The sequence below is a fragment of the Caloenas nicobarica genome, chromosome 3, assembly GCF_036013445.1.
Source record: "Caloenas nicobarica isolate bCalNic1 chromosome 3, bCalNic1.hap1, whole genome shotgun sequence".
NCBI classification, from domain to species: domain Eukaryota; kingdom Metazoa; phylum Chordata; class Aves; order Columbiformes; family Columbidae; genus Caloenas; species Caloenas nicobarica.
This window is the reverse complement of record NC_088247.1, coordinates 13,829,867-13,850,537: the sequence shown is the minus strand read 5'-3', so window position 1 is coordinate 13,850,537 and position 20,671 is coordinate 13,829,867. Positions and strand designations below refer to the sequence as shown.

Genomic DNA, 20,671 nt, shown 5'->3' with positions numbered 1-20,671 from the left:
GCACCTCTCCCGTTTCCCAAGACTTAGCAAAGATGATGGAGAGTGGTCCAGCAATGACTTCAGCCAGCTCCCTCAGCACCCGTGGGTGCATCCCATCTGGACCCATCTGGGATTTATGGATGTCCAGATTGCTTAACTGGTCCCTAACCCAGTCCTCATCAACTAAGGCAAACTCCTCCATTGTCCTGCCTTCCTCTGGGGCCTCAGGGGTACGGGGCTCCTCAGGACAGCCTTCGGCAGAGCAGACAGAGACAAATAAGGCATTTTATATATATATCTTTGTTTCCATTTCTCAGAAGTTTTAAGTACAACAAGATTCCGATTTTTCTGTAAGGGCTATTTGCTATGATGTTAAAATTTATCCTTTCGGAATGTTTTAAACTATTCCATATGCAACAAAAATCCAAATAAACATGCCTAACCAAATTAATAGTAACAAGTACTGAATATATTTGTGTTTAAAACACTCGTTTTTATTAACATTGAACTAGGCAACTGATAGGTAAAACCTTTCAAAGAAAACTTACCAAAGTTCTCCATTACAAACACTGTGAGTTTACTCTAAAGCAGAGAGACAATATCTCAAAAATAAGAACAGAAGTAATATTGCAAGCTGGTGTTTCTGTTATTGAATTTCTGATACACTTTATTACAGAGAATTCATAAAAGGAACAGTGTTGAGTACTGATACTTTCAAAGAATGAGAAGTGTTGCACGAATAGCAAATTACACACAATGCATCGCCTACACCTTGAAACCTTCAAATAATTAAATCTTGATCAGCCATTGATTAGAACAACATTGGTTTTCAAAATACCTTCATCACAAATAAAACTTTGCTGCATTAGAAATTATGCATCAAGTGCATATTTAATCAGCCACTAACTTCTGTAGTCAAAACACCACATAGCAAAGAAACAATTTGGAAAACAAAAAAAATGTATTCTGCATGTCTGCAAGGAAAAAGGGGCGCAGGTACTGTAGAGAGTTCCAAATTAACTCCAGATCTGGACAGTGGCACCTCCACCTGAACACGGCTGTATGTGATATGTACCCAGCACAACCAATATCTTCAATTTCTCTCTTCCATGAAAAACGAGGCCTCCAGCAGCACCGTGCCCTACAGAAGCACCACGACTTCTGCGTAGCACCCACTGAGGAAGGAGCGCTGCCAAAAGAGCCTCAAACAATACCTGGGGATGCCAACCGTAGCTGATATATTTTCTAAACGAAACGGCTGATTTAACCCTTATGCTCTCAAAAATGTTGAGTGTACTGGACAAATCTACTTTGTTTATATTGCAGAATGACTTTGCTAAATTAGAAGCTAAACTTATGCACATTAACTAGAGTGCACAACAGGGTAAAACATGCACCAAACACTTCAACTTTGAGGTATGGTTGAATTTTTCTATCACTTGCTGTTTGTTTTTTTTCCCCCAAGTCTTAGCTGATGGGCTGCTCATCAAGTCATATTAAATGCTACAGGGCATCCTTTTTCCTCTCCACATGATATTTTTCTGAAGCCCTCTAAACATTCCAAACTCATTGATTTTATAAACAACATCAGTAGTTCTTTCAAGGTTGCTTAGGAGATTGGTAACAGAATAATAAAACCTCAGAAAAGAGATAGGCATGCAGAGCAGTGCCTCTACAATACAATTATATCAGCTGGAAACCAATCCACTGCTTATTATGTACCCTGGTATCTCATTTTAGGTGATACACTAGAAAGAGAGCATGGAGACAGCGAATGTCAGAGCAAGATGAGGAAACCTGTTTAACATAATTGCCTAAATTCTCTGTACAGTCTGCTGAGAGAGGCAAGTCCCTCTGACAGCCCATAAAGGTAAATTTGCTCTTTTGCAAGGTTTCCCCTCTGTCAAGAAGAGTAGAATCCAATGCCAGCACTCTCCTTCCAGTGCACAGCCCACCAGATTGTTCATAAAGTACACAAAGACAATCTTGAAAGTATTTTCAAACAAATGTGCTAGAACTCTTCCTCGAGAAATGGCTTCTGAAGACGAAAAGGTAACATATTTAATGTTTCCTGAATAGCACAATTTTTCACCATGAGGCAGAACTGAACTTGAGTATTTACAAAACCAAAATAATACTAAGACAGCTAGATTGAAACCATTTTATTTTTGGTCCACTGTTGTCTTCACTACATTGGGCAATCATCACCTTTAAATGTGAAATTCCTAAAAAAATTCCTAAAAAATGATCTGCCAATCATTATATTCTGACCAAGCTGTCACCCTCTCAAATGACATCACTACTGCCAACTTTTATTCCCCAATTGTTACATTTTCCTAAAAGCATTTGTGTGCAATCTTCCATGCTGCCTGTTTATGCTTCAAAGGAACACCCTAAGTCTATGTGATCAGCTTAATCATTTTCCTGCTAATACTTTTGCCAAATAATACCTACAAAGATGCAACGACGAGTGTGCGGTTCCACTAGAACTGCTCTCTATCAAATTAGTCAGTACTATTTCCCTGTTTTTCTCATGTGAACCTCTTCTGCATCTTGTTTCACCATCAGACTATAATAAAAATAAAATTACAAAAAAGCCTGCAACAAGGACCACTATGTGGTACAGAAGTACCACAGCATATAATGATAAAAAATTGTTACAAGGAGGGACAGAGAAGGAAGTGGAAGATAAACTGATGTACATGTTGTTTAAAGGATCAGTGTGGTCCTTGGACGTACATATGAGGAACGAAAAACAAATTATATTGATGTTTGTCATCAAGATAATTAATTTCCAGTACTAGATTATTTTCGGGTTTTGAAGTTCCAAAATATATTATAAAAGGGATGGCTTTGAAAAGTATCACGATAATTATTTAAAGGATTTAAGCAACCTACCTTATGGTAATATACAAATAACATATTTGCAAATATCATCTTAGGGTCTACTGAGGTTATTAATGACAGAGTTGGAAAAACAGAATCACACTGTGTATGAATACTCATGTATGTAAATCCATACATAAGACAAGAAAGTGCAGAAAACTCTTCAATCCAGGAGATAAAAGTATGAGATCTGATAGCTGGTAAATTAACAGACACACATTCAGATTAAAGAAAACACACGGTGGTGGGGTTTTTTGTAGTTTGGTTTTGTTTGGTTGGGGTTTTTTTGGAAGGGGTAGGGGGTTGTTGCTGTTGTTTTTATATTATTGCAAGAAGTTGCCAAGGATTGCGTTGAACTCTTCACCACCAAAAATCTTTCGATCAAGTGTTGTCCTCTTTTATCCCTTCCAAGACCTATGTTCCAAACTATCAGAGCATGTGAAATTTAAAATTAATTTAGAGAAATCCCACAGCCTGCTTCCTGCATGAGACTATACTGATACCTCAAGTGAGACTTTCTAGGCTTCTTTAATCTATAAAAAACAATTTCTCCCAAGTTGCAGCTGTTTGCAAAATTAATTTACTGGAATGATACACAGTTTTCTATCACTCAGATTTGGCATGCTTCTATAGATTTAAAATGTTTTCTTAAATAACAGTGCTGCTTACGCAGTATTTATTGGGCATTCAACAGAAGCTCAACTGAAAAATATAAAAAGCTAAAGTGTTTGGTATCAAGCTGTGTAGAACTTGTATTTCATATTTTAAGTATTCATTCTTTAACACCTTCACATTTTTAATAATACATGTTTTTTTAAAAGTAAGCACAAATATTTCTATACCCATTGGATACCTACTACAATTAGACGGTTGTTGTAACAAACACTAATACAGAGAGATCGTTATAGCTGTAGTGCCAGTACTCAAAAATTCTTAACTGTTTTTAAATGAAAACACCATAATAACTAGCTAGTAATAGTAGCTGGCCATAAGTAAAATTAACATCAGTAAAGGCTGCCTCTTACTGCAGCATCCAGAGTTTACAAATTCTTTGACTTTCTTAAAATTGTAAGAGGTACTTAAATAAAAATCTATACAGTAATTGGTGTAAATACAAAGGAACTTTGACAGGTAAGACCAGTAAGAAGTCACATTCAACTTGTTCTCTTGAGCAACATGATCTAGTTGAAGATGACCCTGCTCATTGCAGAGGGGTTGGACTAGATGAGCTTTGAAGGTCCCTTCCAACCCAAACTATTCTATGATTCTATCTGTCAAAACACAAAAAACCCCAAATTGCTCCTATACTATTATCTCTGTTAGCTCTTCAGTCTTTCAGATACTTAGAAATCGTGCCTAGGTGTCCAACTCCCTGCTTTGCCAGATAAAACTCCTCCTGTACTCCAGACATGTTTGAGCAGGGCTTTACCTCCCTGCTCAGTTGGGAAGGGGATTTCACACAGGAATAACACAGCAAAGATTGGGTAAAATTCCAGGGAAGCCACAAGCACTGACCCAAAGGTATCAAACCTTTCACTTGTGAGCCTCCTTGGCATTGCCAAGGGAAATCCCTCATGAACTACCCACCCTTGCATCTTACTCATCTGTTGGACTAGCACTATGTTTCGTGCTGTAATAGTGTTGTCTTACCAATGGTGAGACGATCTGGCATAGGCTTCACTTGGGAATTACGGAACAAAACAAACAAACAAACAAACAAAAAACCCCAAACGAACAAAACAAAAAGCTAAAAAAAACCCAAAACCAAACCAAAACCAAAACACCACCACCACCAAAAAAAAAACCACCACCAAAAACCACCTTAAAAAAAAAAAAGAGAAAAGCAAAAAGCACTTATCACATCAGCATAAAGTTATTTAATTTCATGCCATTAGATGTGATCCCTAAAATAATCTGACTTTTTTTCCCTGGTGGGTTGCTATTTCTTTTTTTTCTTTCAAATCTCTTTAAAAGACTTAAATCTACCATACACATCGGGAGGAAAAAAAAAAATTAATCTGAGTTGGTTTTTCTCTTGTTCCTGCTCAAGAAATGGCAACAATTTTACAGCTAAATCCAGAGAGAGAAATAATAAAAAGTGCTACTGTAAACACATCATACAGATAATATTAGATCACTGTTAAGGCTATTTAGCTTGTTTACTTCTTTTAAGACCAAAAATCTTTTAGTTGCTCTAAAAAGGGAATATTGTTCTTTTGGTTTTGTTTTTAATGTAATGATCTTTAGACCATAACACAGAAATGACTAGGAACACTGATGAGAAAAGCTGCTCACATCATTGCAGCTAATCCACTCATAATCAACCCAGATACATAACTGATCTTCTGAACCTTTCTGGATTTAAGTTGCAAAGCAATTCCATCACCTTTTGCACTGTAATTTTTTTGGTAATGGTCAAAAGCTGCAACTGCAGTGAGCCACAGGAATCCCACTGGGAAGGCAGAGGACATATTAAGTTGTGCCCAGATCCCTGTAACACCAGATTTGTTCTAAACCATTTTAAGTGATCTTAAGAAAGAGATCATGCTGCAGAGGAAGACACATACACCAAGCAAAACTCTAATGGTTAGCAAAACTAGGAGATGACCGCAAATGAGCGAAGCAAGAGACACCAGGGCGCAGGGTGCAGAATTCCTGCTGCAGACACGGTCACATCTTGGTCACTGTCCTGCCTCTTGGCACTGCCCATCTCCAGCACTTCTAAGACGAACCAAACTACACCTCTGGAAAGCACTTCCACTTGAGAGAGGAGGGGAGAGCTCTCTCTAATCATTGCAGCAACTGCTACAATCCTTGCAGCAAGACATTCAACGTGCTATAAATCTGACGGAGGGGGGGCAAGAAAAAAAAGAATGAAGAGAAGCATGCACAGGCAACACTTTTCCTCACATAGCAAAGCAGGAAAAAAGATTTACGGGAAAGAAACAGTTCACTGAAGTAAGATCCTGAATGTGGTTATTCACTCAAGAAGTAAAATCCATCCCTCCACAGGACAGCTTTTCATTAATTAAATGAATGACACTTGTCCTCACCTGAGTCTGTTGTCACACTGTGAATCAAGAGTACATTAACTTAGAACAGTGCCACATGAATTTGGGGTGGCCAACCTTTCAGACCACAACTGTCTCATGTCTCACCTGCTCTCAGCAAAAGATAAAGCATATGGCTGAGATGGAAGACCAGAACATCTCAGAAATAAAAGCCGAACAGTCACATCACTCAAGTGAAAGGATACCTCAACTTTCTTTATCCTCTCACTGCTGCAACTACATATACTGTTCAGTGACAACACTGATTTGTTCAGGATCAGCTTTCAGAACCATTTTTTAAATGGATAAAGGAACAAATTCCATCACCCATCAGTGAAACCACACCAAGTCAACACAGAAGGATCTCTACTAGAATACCTTTTATAAGCCATAAGATGTGTCATAATAAAGTCACACGAACTAACAAAAAAGTGAAGTAGAGATGAGCTGTGCAATAAATCCTCAATTATCAAACCTATAGGTAGGTCTTACACTTTCAGACAATATGAAAACAATTTTCTGTTTCAGATTTATAATCTTAAATGATCCATTGGAAGTTTTTGTAACATACTCTAACACAGATGTAACATAGATGTAACTACTCCTACATTTATACAGTCCTAAAATGACATTCGGCCCTTGGAAGGCAACCGCGAGGCTGATGTGGTCCCCGGTGAAAATGAGTTTGACACTCCTGCTCTAATGTCTCAGATATATTTAAGTGTAATAATTTTAAAGCCTGTTCATACTCTTCAAAAAATTCTTGTCACCACAGTACTATACACATGTGATGCCAAGAAGCAATTTTATACTGTACTCAAAAAGGTAGAGCTGGATTTTGTAGATCCAGGAATGCAGCTGTGGAGTCCAATTCTCTAGCATGCCTTCTCATTGTTATCAAAGATTTCATCCAGATTGCTCTTTTTTCCAAGAACTAAAACTGGATGTTTTAAAACTTCATTCCAGATGAGTGGCTGTATAAAATAAATGTTCCTGGATCACCGTTTAAAAGACAATACCATTAGTTTTCACTTAAAGCAGCCAAGTTTCAAACACTCACAAACTTACACATTGTACAGACACAACTTACAACATGTTATACAGAATGAAGATTACACAGGTGACTGAGGGCTTCACAGTCCTAGTCTGCTTAGGGGTTTAAGGCTAGTACTAACTTTAAAAGGTTATTTGAATTTCCAGGGAAAGTAGCGAAAAGCAAATACATACATTTGCAGTGAAATTAGAACAAATCAATTCATGAAGAAAACAAGCCAAAACCAAAAGAGTGGGTGAATTATGAGAGAAAAAACAGGTAAACAGTTTTTCTATAACCACTTGGAACTTCAGCAAAATTTGAACTAGTTAATTTTATTTCCGAAGTCCTGCTTTCCTCCACTATCAGGCAATAAAGACCTAGAACAGCAATTTAAACTGAAAACATATAATCATAAATGACATTTCATGCAAATAGGCTTTGTTGCTGTAAGAGACTGAAAGGGTCATGTCTCAGACCTTGTGGCAAAACCAGCTCTGCAACATCCAGTCGCAGGGGCACGGAGCAGGAGACGGGGCACTCACGATAAGGTGAATTGTAATTCACATGTTAATGACAAGCTAATGGGCACGTAGCCCCTTGTCCTGGGCGCAGCATGGCACTAAGGGAGAAGGCCCCAGACTGCCAAGACCCTTCAAGGTGGCCCGAGATCCTTCAGGACTTTTCCATCTTTTGCTGTCACCCCCGAGAAACGCCTGTGCAAAAGACCAAAGATTACGCAAGCAGGCAATCCAGAGGACTATAAAAAAGCCCAGCTATACCAGCACTGGCACGGCGCCCACCATCCTGAGGACCACTCTGCCCACCAGTCTCATCGCAGGAACTGAATCACATATCGCTGGATGCTGCACTTTGCTGGATCCAAACTACAAACCCCATCATCCTCATTGCGGGAACTTGACCAGACACTGGAGGCCACACATCACTGGATCCAGACTACAAGTCCCATCATACACATGGTGGGACTGGAAGGGTGGCAGAATCCCTCTCTTTTTTTCTTTTGTTCTTCCTTTCCTTCTCTTTTTCTTTCCTATATCCCTATTTCTTTGCTTTTCCTGCTATGAGTAATACAATAAAATAAGGCTTACAGCCCCACATGTGCTGCAACACTCTTATGTAAATCCTTTTGCTGTTAAACTGCTGATCAATTAGGCTTAAGTGACATAAATCTTTCTGCCACTGAATAATCTGCTAATGGGGACAAGCTGCAAAATACAAGGTGTTTTTCTATTTGTTTGTTTACAGACCTTGAGTATTGCATATGCGCTTTTCTAACTACAGGGACCAACGAATTTGAGTCACCTCTACTTCCCATACCTCTGTGTGGGATGTGACAGCTGCTTTACGAACAGAAATACTGTTATAATATTTCAAAACTGGAGTCTAAAAAGAAAAAAAAAACATCTCTTTGTGTTGTATTTTTTCGGTGGTGGTGGTTTTTTTGCTTTTTTCTTGTTGTTTTGTTTTGTTTTTTTTAAAATAGAAGGAAGGTTATATGTTTTAAATAAGCAATGCTGAAACATAATGGTTGAGAACGAAACACTTGGATAGGAAGGCAGCATACGCCACTGCCGCTGCAAGATCATTATGTTGGAAACCAACTGAATCTTATAAGGACAAAAAGTTTCCCAAGATGCTGGTACAATTAAAGATACGATGTAAGTGGAATCTCAGGAATATTTTCTGCCAACAAAGCCCCCAGAAGAGATTGAATAAGAAGGATTGAGAGTTAAGCTGTTAGTTTTGAATTATGAATCAGATGTTGCTAGTACACAATCTTAAAATAATATTACCTGTTGGTTTTATTTCTGCTTCAGAAATTACACTAAAGATGGGATTAGAATTGGGCTCAGCCGTGTACAGCATCTATTATACAAAATTATGTTCTGCAGGATTTTTTTTAACTCTATATCCAGAGGTATCACAATCACTGGCTAGAATTATCAGAATATTCATAACTGGGAAGAAAATGCAGTTAACCAATTTGATTTCATCTATACATTTTGTTTTAAGGTCAAAGAGCCACTCATCTCAAAATTAAACCATATAGTCAGCCAGGACATTTGCAGTATTTATATACTACTGAATGTTAATATCTGCATGTTAGTCTAGAAATTGCCTTGAATTTTTACTGAAGACATTTTAAGAAAAATTCCTAACAGATGAAACTTCATTACAAAAGTAACACATTATCTTTTCATAGCCAGCAGCAGAAAAAACAACAAAGTGACTTTAAGCCCCAACAAAACTAGCAGGTATAAGTTAAATCAACATAGCTTCCAATACAGAAACCAGTACTGCTGCAGGAAAAAAAAATAATGCAAGAGGCTGCTGTTAAGTAATAAAACATAAAAATAATTTGAAAACTTGTCCAGGCAGTTGTTTCTACAGTTACATTAAATGACTTGTGTCTGAAGAGCTGAACAAAATGCTCTAGTGCTCTGTTTTAAATGCTTTTTTGCTTTGTTTTCAATCAGCTATTCCAGCAAGAGTGAGGAATAATTTGTCCCAAGAGAAAATGTTTTTATAGTTTCTTTTCTACTTCATGTTCTCTTACAGTCTTTTCTCTTATTGAAGAACATATTGACAAGTCAGGTTTAAGTAGAAAAATCTCATCTCATCATTTCACCTGAAAGCTGTTTTAATGGAACTAACACATGATATATAAAAGGTTACAATGTCAACTGAAAGCACACCTCTGAGAACAGAAAATTACTACATAGTTTTGAGTGAAGTGCCTACTAAATTCATAGTACATAATTCATTTCCCATTTGCGGTCAGCATTACTCTCAGTAAATAATGTCACAGCATAGGTAATTATCCTGCCCTTCTGTCTGTTTCTCTTTTCTCTGAAAAAAACATTGTGCTTCCTTTTTGAATAAATAATGCTATCGTACATTTTTTTTAGAATGTGTCTTTAATCTTGATCTCTGTGGAAACAGCTGTAGTCATATACGGACTTTGGAACAAGCATACACTCCTGCTGTAAAACTTCATTTCAACATGATACGGTCTAAGTACAATATGGTATCTTTTTAATGTGTACGGTTACTTGACTGGATACATGCAAATACTTTTATGTCTTACTAATTTAAAGCTTGAAAACTAAATATTCCATGAGCTCCATGACAAAAAAAACCCCCACATAATTTCCTCTTCTCTGACAGTTATTAAAATGCCAGAGTGAAATATTTTTTTCATCCTACTACAGGAGCACTGCTAGCATTTCTGATTAGAAGCATGAATTTCTCAGTTACTACTTTCTCTTACTGTGATGTAAATTTCCATGAATTTTCTTAGGCTAAATTTAAAGAGGCCCACCTAGCATTTATCCTCAGCTCTTCAAGATGAGGGGAAAGAAAAAAAAGAAAAGAAACAAAACAAACAAAAACCCCCACACACCGACCAACCCACACATAAAGAAACAAAAAAACCCCACCACCAAACAACCAAACCACCCAAACCCAAAGAGATGAAGGAGCCCCTTCTCTCACTTGACGAAAACTCAGCATTTTCTCAAAAGTTACCTATATTGCCAAGCCAGACAAATAAAACTTTGCTAAAATACTTTGTGTTCTAAGATGAACAGAAAATTTCAGCTAGGTTTCTTGCAAAGTTAACGACGCTCACTGACTGGAGAAAATAGTTACAGAAACAGAAAAGGAAAGGTAAAGAAGATAAAGGCAATTGAGTGGGGGAAGACTGTTCCACAAAGCTGTCGGTCGCCTTTATTCAGAGAACAAAATCCCTTGCAAGAACGAAAGCATTAGTACTTATCCCAACCACCTCCCTTGCATGAAAAGCCACAAATATGTCTCCAGAGGAACACACACAAGTCAGATCTCAAACCTCTGCTGAAATAAAAGGTTGGTTTGAAGATCCTCGTTTCTAAAAGAATATTTCTGAACAGCCGGCTCCAGAACACCACTCACTCTGCTTCCAAAAATAGGATTTAACAGAATAGCTTGTACAACCCTTGAGAAATAAAAATAAACAATACTGTAACCATTTTTTAATTAGTCACAATTAATTTTGAAGAAATAAAACCAGAGGGGAAAGAAAAAAAACACAAAACAAAACTATTTAACAACAGCTCTTTCCTGAGTCACCTAAATATTATTTGGTCCCAACTAAGAACGACAATGCTTTGTAGTGTTATGTGCTTAACAAAAAAGTATGAGGATCTGTGAAACACTGGCTTATTGATATCAAACACACCTCAACCAAAGGAATACAGCTGTCACAATCTGACTGCAGTGTCACTAATTGCTGGATTACTGTTCCAAGGATCATACTGGAAGATGTTCGAAAATGTCCACAAAGACTGCTAGTTCAGGAGGGCTTACTTGAGCTTTAAGCCTTCGAACAGTGTTGTCAGTGAGCTCCCCATTTTTCTTCGCTTAGATATTCATTCATTTTTTTTTTAAAAAGTGTATTTGTTGAGACATCACTGGGGAATAAGCAAGTCAAGGAGGAAAACCCACAAAATGCGTAAGGCCAAAGAGGAAATTAAAAGGCCTAAAAAACTACCTGGCAAGTGCCTTATAAAGAGTGCTAAAGTTGAGAGCAAAAAGTTCTGAAATGTTGCTCGAAATCGGGAAGCCAGCTAGAGAAGCTGTAGGATCTCTTGGTGACAGAGTGTGACTCATGGGCAAGTCCAGAGCAGAGCAAATCAATGAGATCTTTGTGTCAGCCCTCACTGCTGAAGATGTGGGGAAGAGAGCTCAGAAGAGCCAGATGAAAACATCTGGGAAGTGTCAGGCGATCAGGTAAATTACATGCTTGCACAACACCATGACCAGTTGGCTTTCACCCCTCAGTCCTCAAAGAATGCAAAGGTGAAATTACATTAAATGGCAGGCTAAGGTGCATCAATGAGCATTATAAAAAAACCACTGTGTCAGAGTGCAAGTCCCACCTAAAAAATGGATTGAGAGGATCCTAATAACGATCACAGACCAGCAAGTCTGATTTCCATCCCTGATAAAGAGGGCAGCCTCTGAAACAAATAATAAGACCACTGAGCACATGCATTAAAAGACATTTGTGGAAAAAGATCAGCATGGCCTTTGTAGAGGGAAATCCACTTTTTTAGCTTGCTGGAAGGCCATGAGGGTGTCAATGAGTACATGGACAAAGGGAATCCTATAGCAAAATACACGGATTTTCCAAAAAAGTTACCAAGGGACTGGAAGAAAGGTTCTTTTATGAACTTAAACCTGGTGAAAGGAGAGGTGAAAGCTTAGTGATCACTTTTCAGATAGGGGAGACCCAGCAGCAAGGCCTCTAGGGGCAGGTTTTGAGATCACTATTATTCAAAAACTCCTATCAATGACCTGGAGAAGGGATGAGCAACACATATTTTTCTGATGACACTGAGCTCTTTGAATTATTCAAATATACTACATAACAAAACCACAGTGTTCGGCCTACTTTAGTATTTTTAAAAAAAGGAAAAAAAAAAAATCAACAACAAACTTCTCCTAAGATGTCAGTTCTTAGTTTCCCTGTTAAGATCCCATTCATGGTGCCTTTCCCCACTGCCAGCCCTCTCCCTGGTTCTCTTCTCCATCACAGACTCCACACATGTGCAAGAAGGTCAATGAGAGAAAGAATAGTTCAGATTCAAAGAGTTATGTTCTCATCTCTCCCAATTTTGCTTTTGGAGCCACCACATATGTACTGGACTCAGAAACAGAAGCATACACCAAATGAGATAGATTTTTTTTTTTCCCCAAAGTATTAATGAGTAATAGTATCTGAACATGTACAAGCAAGCAGCCTGGTATATAAGAGGATAAGAAGTGGCAGGCATAAACAGCAGCATGATAAAGAAGTGGAGCGACCAAAGAAACTTCATACAGAACATACAACAGAAAATTCAAACAGGGAAGCAAATGAGAGAAATTACGCTGCCAAAGGAAAGGTACTGATTTTCAGGATCACTAACCAAATAGAAAGGGGGCCAAAAAGGAAACAAGGGCTTGAATCAGGAGTTAAAATAGTAATAAAAGTAAAGAAGGTTATGTTTTAAGTCCATCATACACAAACAAGAAAGAGAGCTAACGTTTTACCATCTACAATAGACTTGGTGCTAGCCATTGTGATTATCGATAAAAAGCTGAACGTGAAGACAGAATGAAACAAGACTGTCTGACACAATCTGTCAGTTTTGCATGTCAGTGTTTACAGACTCCAGTAAAACTTCATGTACACAAGTCCAATTTGAGATTAAAAAATATGTATATTTTTTCTAGTGAGTTAAGTTCATGATTTAGGAATGTGACAGAATATTATTAATTAACACAAACGAACATCCAACGAACATTTGATTCCCAGTGAGAGATTACCTCATGTATAGACTTAACTTCTAGCTGCACTACAGTGCCATGTAACAAGGTTAAAGCCATTAGACCTCATTCAACATGGGTAATGCACCTGGTAGCCCATAAGATCTGCCTCTCTCCTGCTGCCTGTATACAGCCTTCTTATACAAGATTTATTTCCATTTCAAATCAAGTCTTTATTGTCAACATCCTACATTCAGAATATTACCTAAAGCTGTAGCATAAGGACCATGGCTGGGAGTTCTGCTTCTCTGGTTTAACATAACTGTATAATCAAGGCCAACCTTACACAAATAAGCAACAGAACTGCCTTGGGAGCCAAGGCAAGCCTGCAGAATGAAATCCCGTAAGATCAACACAAATTTCTACATATTCAGACCCAAGATCTTCTTTTGACCTTGCTTTCATTAATGCAACAAAAGAGAAACACATATCAGCATGTAACAATTTAAAACCTGTTCCACAAGCTGGTTTTCCCCTATGGGAAAGGCGATGAAAAAGAATAAGATATATATGACATAACTGTCACAGACACTTAACGCACTTAAAACCTACAGATGCCGTTGTGGTGAGAGTAGTAGAGAGTCTAAATACAATCCTGAGAAGGACGATGTGAATAGACAGAAATAATGGTCTAGCAAGGACAGGAATAAAGAGAAACAGCACAGGAACTAAAATATAAAACAGCTGTGATATAAACAGAGAGGGAAAACAAAAACAAAACTAGAAAAAAAAAAGTTACTTCGTAGACAGTCAATTTCTGCAAGGTGAAAGCAAACCTAATTCTGCCTCTTACAGAGAGATTGATGGAGGCTTCCCTAAGCAGCAAGCAACAGAAAAGAGAAGCAGGTTAAGTGCACAGAGCACAAGTTCACTGTGTAAATGAACTCTGTCACACAGTGACTCAAAAGCCAGTTTTATCAGGCTACTTAACCTGTGGAGCTGAACTCCCAGCTTCTTCACCAACTCTTAAGCTGCATCAAAAGCATCACTAAGGAGAAGGTCTGAGGTTACTATTCCAACATATTGCCAGCTGCAATGCACGGAAGTATAGCAATCATTTTTTGAATAAAAATAACAAGTAATAAAATAAAAAACTAAGAATTTTCTGCTAACAGCAACTTTCCTTATCTGCTATTAGTTGCAAAATTCCTATTCCTCTCTGCAACTTAGTATTTGTTAGAACTGTATTTGTTAGAGCTGTTGTTTGATGTTCCCAGAAAAAGCTTGCCCCCCAGCTACAGGCAGTAAAATACTCCTCTCTAAAACCACTGTAAGACCTCGGCATTAGATTATTAGCATAAAGACAGGAATATAACATATCCACCTTATGGTAATCAAACTTTTTCACTCCTTTCTAGGGTAAACAACCCCCCAGACATATTTATTCTGGTCACTTATCAGATCGCCATGATAGGACGAATGAGGAGATAAACCGTTAACAGCAAAAACTATGCAGCGGATTTCTTGCTCAGCTGTTCAGCATTTCTTCTTATTCATCAAGACTGGGAAGCGGTGAGCAGTGGGGAGACAGCCTGGATGCTGAGCAAGGTTTAGCAGCAGCCCAAACGCTGGTGTGTTATCAAGGTTTCCAGCCACAAATGCAAAGCACAGCACCATAGGGGCTGCTATGAAGAAAGTTAACCCCACCCCTGCCAGGCCCGCCACAGACCTAAACCAAAAATAAATACAGATTCTCAAAGGGTAATGAGTCACCTCACACCAATGCTTTCCACAGCCAGACCATTTCTGGAAATTGTGTTCTCTTCTTCTATCTGGAATTATGTTTACAGACTTTTATCTGTGGTTTTATTTGGTTGTAAAGCTTCTTTAGCATCTTCCTCAGAATAAGAAATATAGCTCAGATGCCCTAAACTATATTTAGGTTTATATTATTATAACAGCTAAAATTCAAAATTGTCTTGGGTACAGAACTAAAGCAGTACTTCACAAACAAATCTCTTTGTTTCTCCTTAAAGCAAAGTAACAACTTAATTGGAAACAGAAATTATCAAGCTGATTTCCTTTTGGACATCAACAGTCCAAAAAATTTAATGAGAATTTATGACGATGTATGATTCTGTTTTGATGTGCAGATGTCAGCTGTCAGTATTTCACGTCACAGTAAAAACAATAGACCAAATCATTCCTTCAAAGTGTCTTTCTTGACTGACTAGCAAGTCCTAAAAGCCCCTCTTAGCCAGTGGAAGAGGACCTCTACCACCCTGCTCCACATGATCCTTGTAACACATCTGTCATTTTCACTCTGAGAACATTTCTCGCATTATGCCAGAGGTACTCATACACTGTTTTGAAAGATTTATACAATGATATTTTAAAATAAAAATAGGAAGTGTAGACTTCTCCAGGCTTTATAAAGCTTCTTATAAATTCAGCTAGAGTTTTCAGACAGGATACTTGATTCAACGGACTAAAGAAATCACACTTATTGTGACCCAGATGCTCTTAAACAAAAATATACGCTCTATTATCTTGAGGATCCACCTTCTAAGCACGTGGCTGAAGCGACAGATTTAGATCTTTACCGAGTATATAAATGTTTAGAGCAGGGGGCAAAAAAATCATTGGTTACACACCTTCATCCAAAAAAAACGCACTCAGTTATCTTCTAAGAGTAATGTACAGCTTTGAATTATACAGTTGAAGGACCTAGGGATGCATTTCTGGTTTGGGAAAGAGTCAGAAGGTAAAGGTGATGCAAGACACCAGTGGCATGAGCTGGAATACAATCTACTATGGAATGACATCTGCAATGGAGTTTATCGTCTTCTACTATAAAAGTTTATGAACAATATCCCTCCTGCTGCCCTGAGCTCTTAGGAAACATGAAAAAATAAACCATGGCTAGATCTATTCCCATGGACAGCAACTGGTATGACATTGAGGAAAGCAACTTGCAAACAGAGCCATTCTTTATTACCAGCATCTAACACATACATTTAAACAAATGGCTGTTTTGCAGTGGAAACGGCATCTAAGTCTGGGTTTTTTTTTTTGTGGGGGGGAAAAAAAAGCTACTTATTTTGCTCAAAAGTACCTGTTTCTATGCCTCCTTTTCTACTTCAGTGACAGTCTCACACTGGGTACCTTTGGAATTATTTGACAACAACCGTATTTTCCTGTTTTGTTTTCTTACTGGGCATTCAGGCCTTTTTTTTTCCCCCCTTTCTCTTGGTGTGTTGTTCACTCAGGATCTTCTCGCCCAGCACATACATTTTTAACAAGCAACTTAGAATACACCGCTTATCACAGTAACATACAGTATTTTACCAAGATGGAAAAGATTTAGCCAAAGATCATATCAGTAAGAGATAAACTACATGGTGCTATTGATAAGACTTTGCTTATCAAATAGCAATTGGAGTAGAAATAGTTTGGTCTTTAACATCTCTGTCTTCAGAGCTTCATAGCTCTTTCCGTAAAATAAGACTGTTTAAAAAAGCTAAACTAAAAAACCCCATAGTTTTCATCAAAAGTGTTTTGCAGCAGGTGGACCTAGGCTCAAAGAAAGCTATTTAACAAACATGAATGAATTCCACACAACCAATATATTTTGCAAGCCACACAAATTTCAATTATGGGCTAAGTTTTCCTTTAGCTGCTAAACAGAAGATAGTAGAATGCAAATCTCAATAGGAACATGAAAGGCTGCTGCGTGAATATCAAAACAGGCTTTCCTCTGTAAATCAGGAGTCATTCTGAAGATGGAGGAGGAAAAAAAAAAATCTCCTCTCATGCCACAGTGGTGATTAGTGGTCTCTCTTTTCAGAAAACGTGTGACCAGAAGTGTTCTTTTAGCTGTAAAGCAAAGCCAGGCTGAAAACCAAGCGGTCCAGTGAGCTTCTTTACAGGAGAAAAGAACTAGTATAAATTCAGAAAGGCTCTCTCGGAGTGGCAAAGGAGAGACTTTACTCAGGCATCTTAGTAAGAATGGCAATTGGTGCTTAACGAACTTTGGTTTGGAGTTACCACGTAACTGCTTTAATCACAGTCTGTGAATAAGCAGCAAAACTGTGCAATTTCAAAAAAAGACACTTGTCAAAGGAAATGAACAAATTCATCAATGAATGAGTTTTCAAAACAACCTAAGTAAAATGAAATACGGAACAGTATACCTCAAGGAAGGCTATGGAAACTTTTTGACTAGCACCATTCTTGTTGAAATGGACACTTGACTCTTCCTAGGAAGTACTATATTGTATCAGTTTTGCAAGATGACAGTATTGGCTATGCTCATTAGTGCTTGGTGTTTATAAGCTACTGTGAAGACTGATAGTGGTATTAGCTATAAGTGATACTTGGTATTGTGCTTCAAAAAGTCTTCCACAAACTGTGAGGTACTTGCCTGTTTATAGCAATCCAGAAGAATGATTATGCGTAACTTAACAGGCTGCTCACAGTGTAAGTCAGATCAGCTCCTTAACAGGCTTAACTCATGTACTGGCTTTTTAGAATAGCTTTAATGCTGCACATTAATTAATATGATTTTAAAAAGCAAGAGTACTAACCCTGTAGAGAGGGTGGCATTCGTCCTTGAAACATGGTGCCAAACGAGCATAGATCTGCAGGCTATAGTAATAACTTGCCAGCTGGAGAGATAACGCAGAATGTAATTGCTTTTCAAAGCATTTGTTGGCATCCACCACCTAGGAGAAAGAGAGCATTAATTTAGATGAAAGAATTAGCAAGCATGCAACATTAAGTGCACAAACTTTCTCAAAAGCTACTTGCTGTGATTTAGAAGTAGCTCTGACACTGTTTTTCTGGCACAAAAGTAAATCAGTAACCTACACACAAAGATAATTCTACATTATGATGTTTTCCCCCCCTTGCACAAACACCTAACCAAAATGATTTTCCAACTACAGTTTTGCTGCTTCTACACCACAAACTTATTATCCATATTTCTGATCTACCTTAGAAATACCTGACAGGTGGCCCAACTACTATTTTAAGTAAGAAAACGTGCCTTTTCACCAGTGCCATGAGCATAAGCCAGTCCAACCGCATTTGTTCAGTTTCCTTTAAATGCACCAGCCGAATCTATAAAAATGCGTACTTGAATGAATTCAAAGACTTAGATTTTAAAACTCTCAGGAAATTCCATTTCTTATGGATTTCCGAAATGCTATGAATAGTCTTTCTTGGCAAAAACTTCCAAAGAAAACCACTATCAACATACCTGTGGCAGTGCAAGCAGATATGCAAGAGACAAGGTCATATCCTTTGGTAAAGCATCACTTGCCAGTTGTAGCAGAACTGCAACATATAGGGAGCAGAAATCAAGCTTTGATTACTGACCCATCGAGCCTTGACAGTTAGCAAGTGAAATGTTTTTAGTGTAACAGTATTTTATTAGACACCAGCTTGAAGCACTCTATACATACTTAATTAAACACTTATCAGTGCAATCCAGAAACAGATAATATGTAATTAAACTGCAGCACAGCTTTACCTTGACTTCCAGGCAAAGTGTTTGATGCATGAACCAAACGAGAATGACACTATGGAGTAACAGATGCTAAACAAAGCCACTAAAATATCACCAGTGCTGATTTACAGCAAGTAAATCTTTTGCTTGTAAAATCAAGGCAGTAATGCAATGTCATAAGTGTTCGAAGATACCAACCAGACAACAGTACAAAATGTCTTCTCTTCAAGCCTGAGCTCTGATTCACTTATCACTGAACACAAACTATATTAAAAACTTTTGTCTTAATAAAAAACTAGAAAAAAAAAACCTGCAAGTGTCTTATGGATTTTAAATAAGATCAGTGAAGCGCCAAAACTAGGTCCTGCCACATATTTCCAACAGAAATATCAGCACAATGACGTAGTTGAAATTAATGCATAGAAGAATAATTATTCTGATTATAAAAAGATATATTTCTGGTAAAACTGGCACAAAAATTACCTGCTTTGCCTACATTACATATACTAAATTTGTGTTTAAAATAAGATCACTTGTTCTTATTTTTGTTTAAAAACCCCACAATATTTTACATTATACAAATAGGAGAGTCAATAGACAGACACAATGTGAGCGTCCACGATTTGTTAATAGGATCTCTCCGTCATGCAGTTGTCTCCTGTACTAAAGTCAAGCATCACCGCGGTTGCTAGGAAAGTTCCAACAAACAATTACAGAATAACAATTCTCGTGATACATTTAATATTCAGTTTTGGGGCTAGAGAATATAATTTATTACTTCCAGGGACAACTTCAAAAATCTTATGAAACCTGGACCAGAAATTGCATAAGGAATTGTAAGTATACCAGGAAAATAACATTATGTTTTCCTTTTTCTATAGATGATATTATTATTATCATTATTATTGTTATAATTATTATTATCATTATTCCAAAGAGTAGAAGCCATCTTCCAGCAACCTAGCTCCTTGCTTATTTTAAAGAAGTCTCAAATACATATATTCCCACATTATAAAAAACTGCTCGAGGGCATGCTGGCAAGAAACCCAATTACTCAACATGCACAGTCCTCCAGTGAATTCTTTGTTCCAAAGAATGATTTATAAAAGGCTTGAACGACCGATTTCAATTTTCAGATTATCATTAATTTACCATCAGCCTGAAGTGGATTTACATGCTGGCCGTCAGCCAGATAAATAAATTCCTATGTGACAAGTCATCACTGAGGCTGTCTACATGGCATACGTCACAGTTACTACAAGTACAAGCCTGTCCAACAGCACTTGTGATCCATGCTTCAAATAGCTTTTACCAACAGTTTCTTGCTGCTGACAGCTTGTTTCTGCTGCATTCAGAATAATCGGTGTGCTGCCCAAACTAAGATAATAGTACTCTAGAAATATCTAACAGTAAAATCTTGATGAATTAGTTTGCAAAATTGGTATTTCCTACTCTGAGCACAAAGTTACTTTACATATTCTTACAACTACCTCTATTTGAACAGAAAAAAATGGGAAGAGGGAAAGAAGAATTTGGGCTCTGCCCTTTTCTCCTTTTCTCTGGAAAATTAATGATTGTAAAGCCTTGCGAATACATAATAAATTGTGGGCTCTCTTCCAACTTAACATCCCCAACATGACAACCTCCACACCAGCAAAAACTTATCTTCATCCTTCAGATAGCCATCATGACAAAGAACACAGCACCAAGACACGGCCAGAAAACAATATGATTTTATTCATACCCTAGCGCTCAACGCAGAGGCATCCCAGTTGCCAGAATGTACTTAAAACTGACCTGCCTCCATTGTCCTCCCTTCTGAGAAAAACACATCCCCTGTACTGATTCAGTAAATATAAATTTTCCGTGTGCTTGTGCACAGATATGTGTTTGTGCATCCAC

At 37.7% G+C, this 20,671-nt stretch overlaps 1 protein-coding gene across 1 annotated transcript in view; it reads right to left on the bottom strand.

Moving 5' to 3' along the window:
• Positions 1 to 20,671, bottom strand: part of NBAS (NBAS subunit of NRZ tethering complex) — a 189,320-nt gene that overhangs the window by 72,707 nt on the left and 95,942 nt on the right. The window contains 2 exon segments of the mRNA XM_065631127.1: positions 17,847 to 17,984; positions 18,521 to 18,597. Coding sequence (XP_065487199.1) covers positions 17,847 to 17,984; positions 18,521 to 18,597 — 215 coding nt within the window.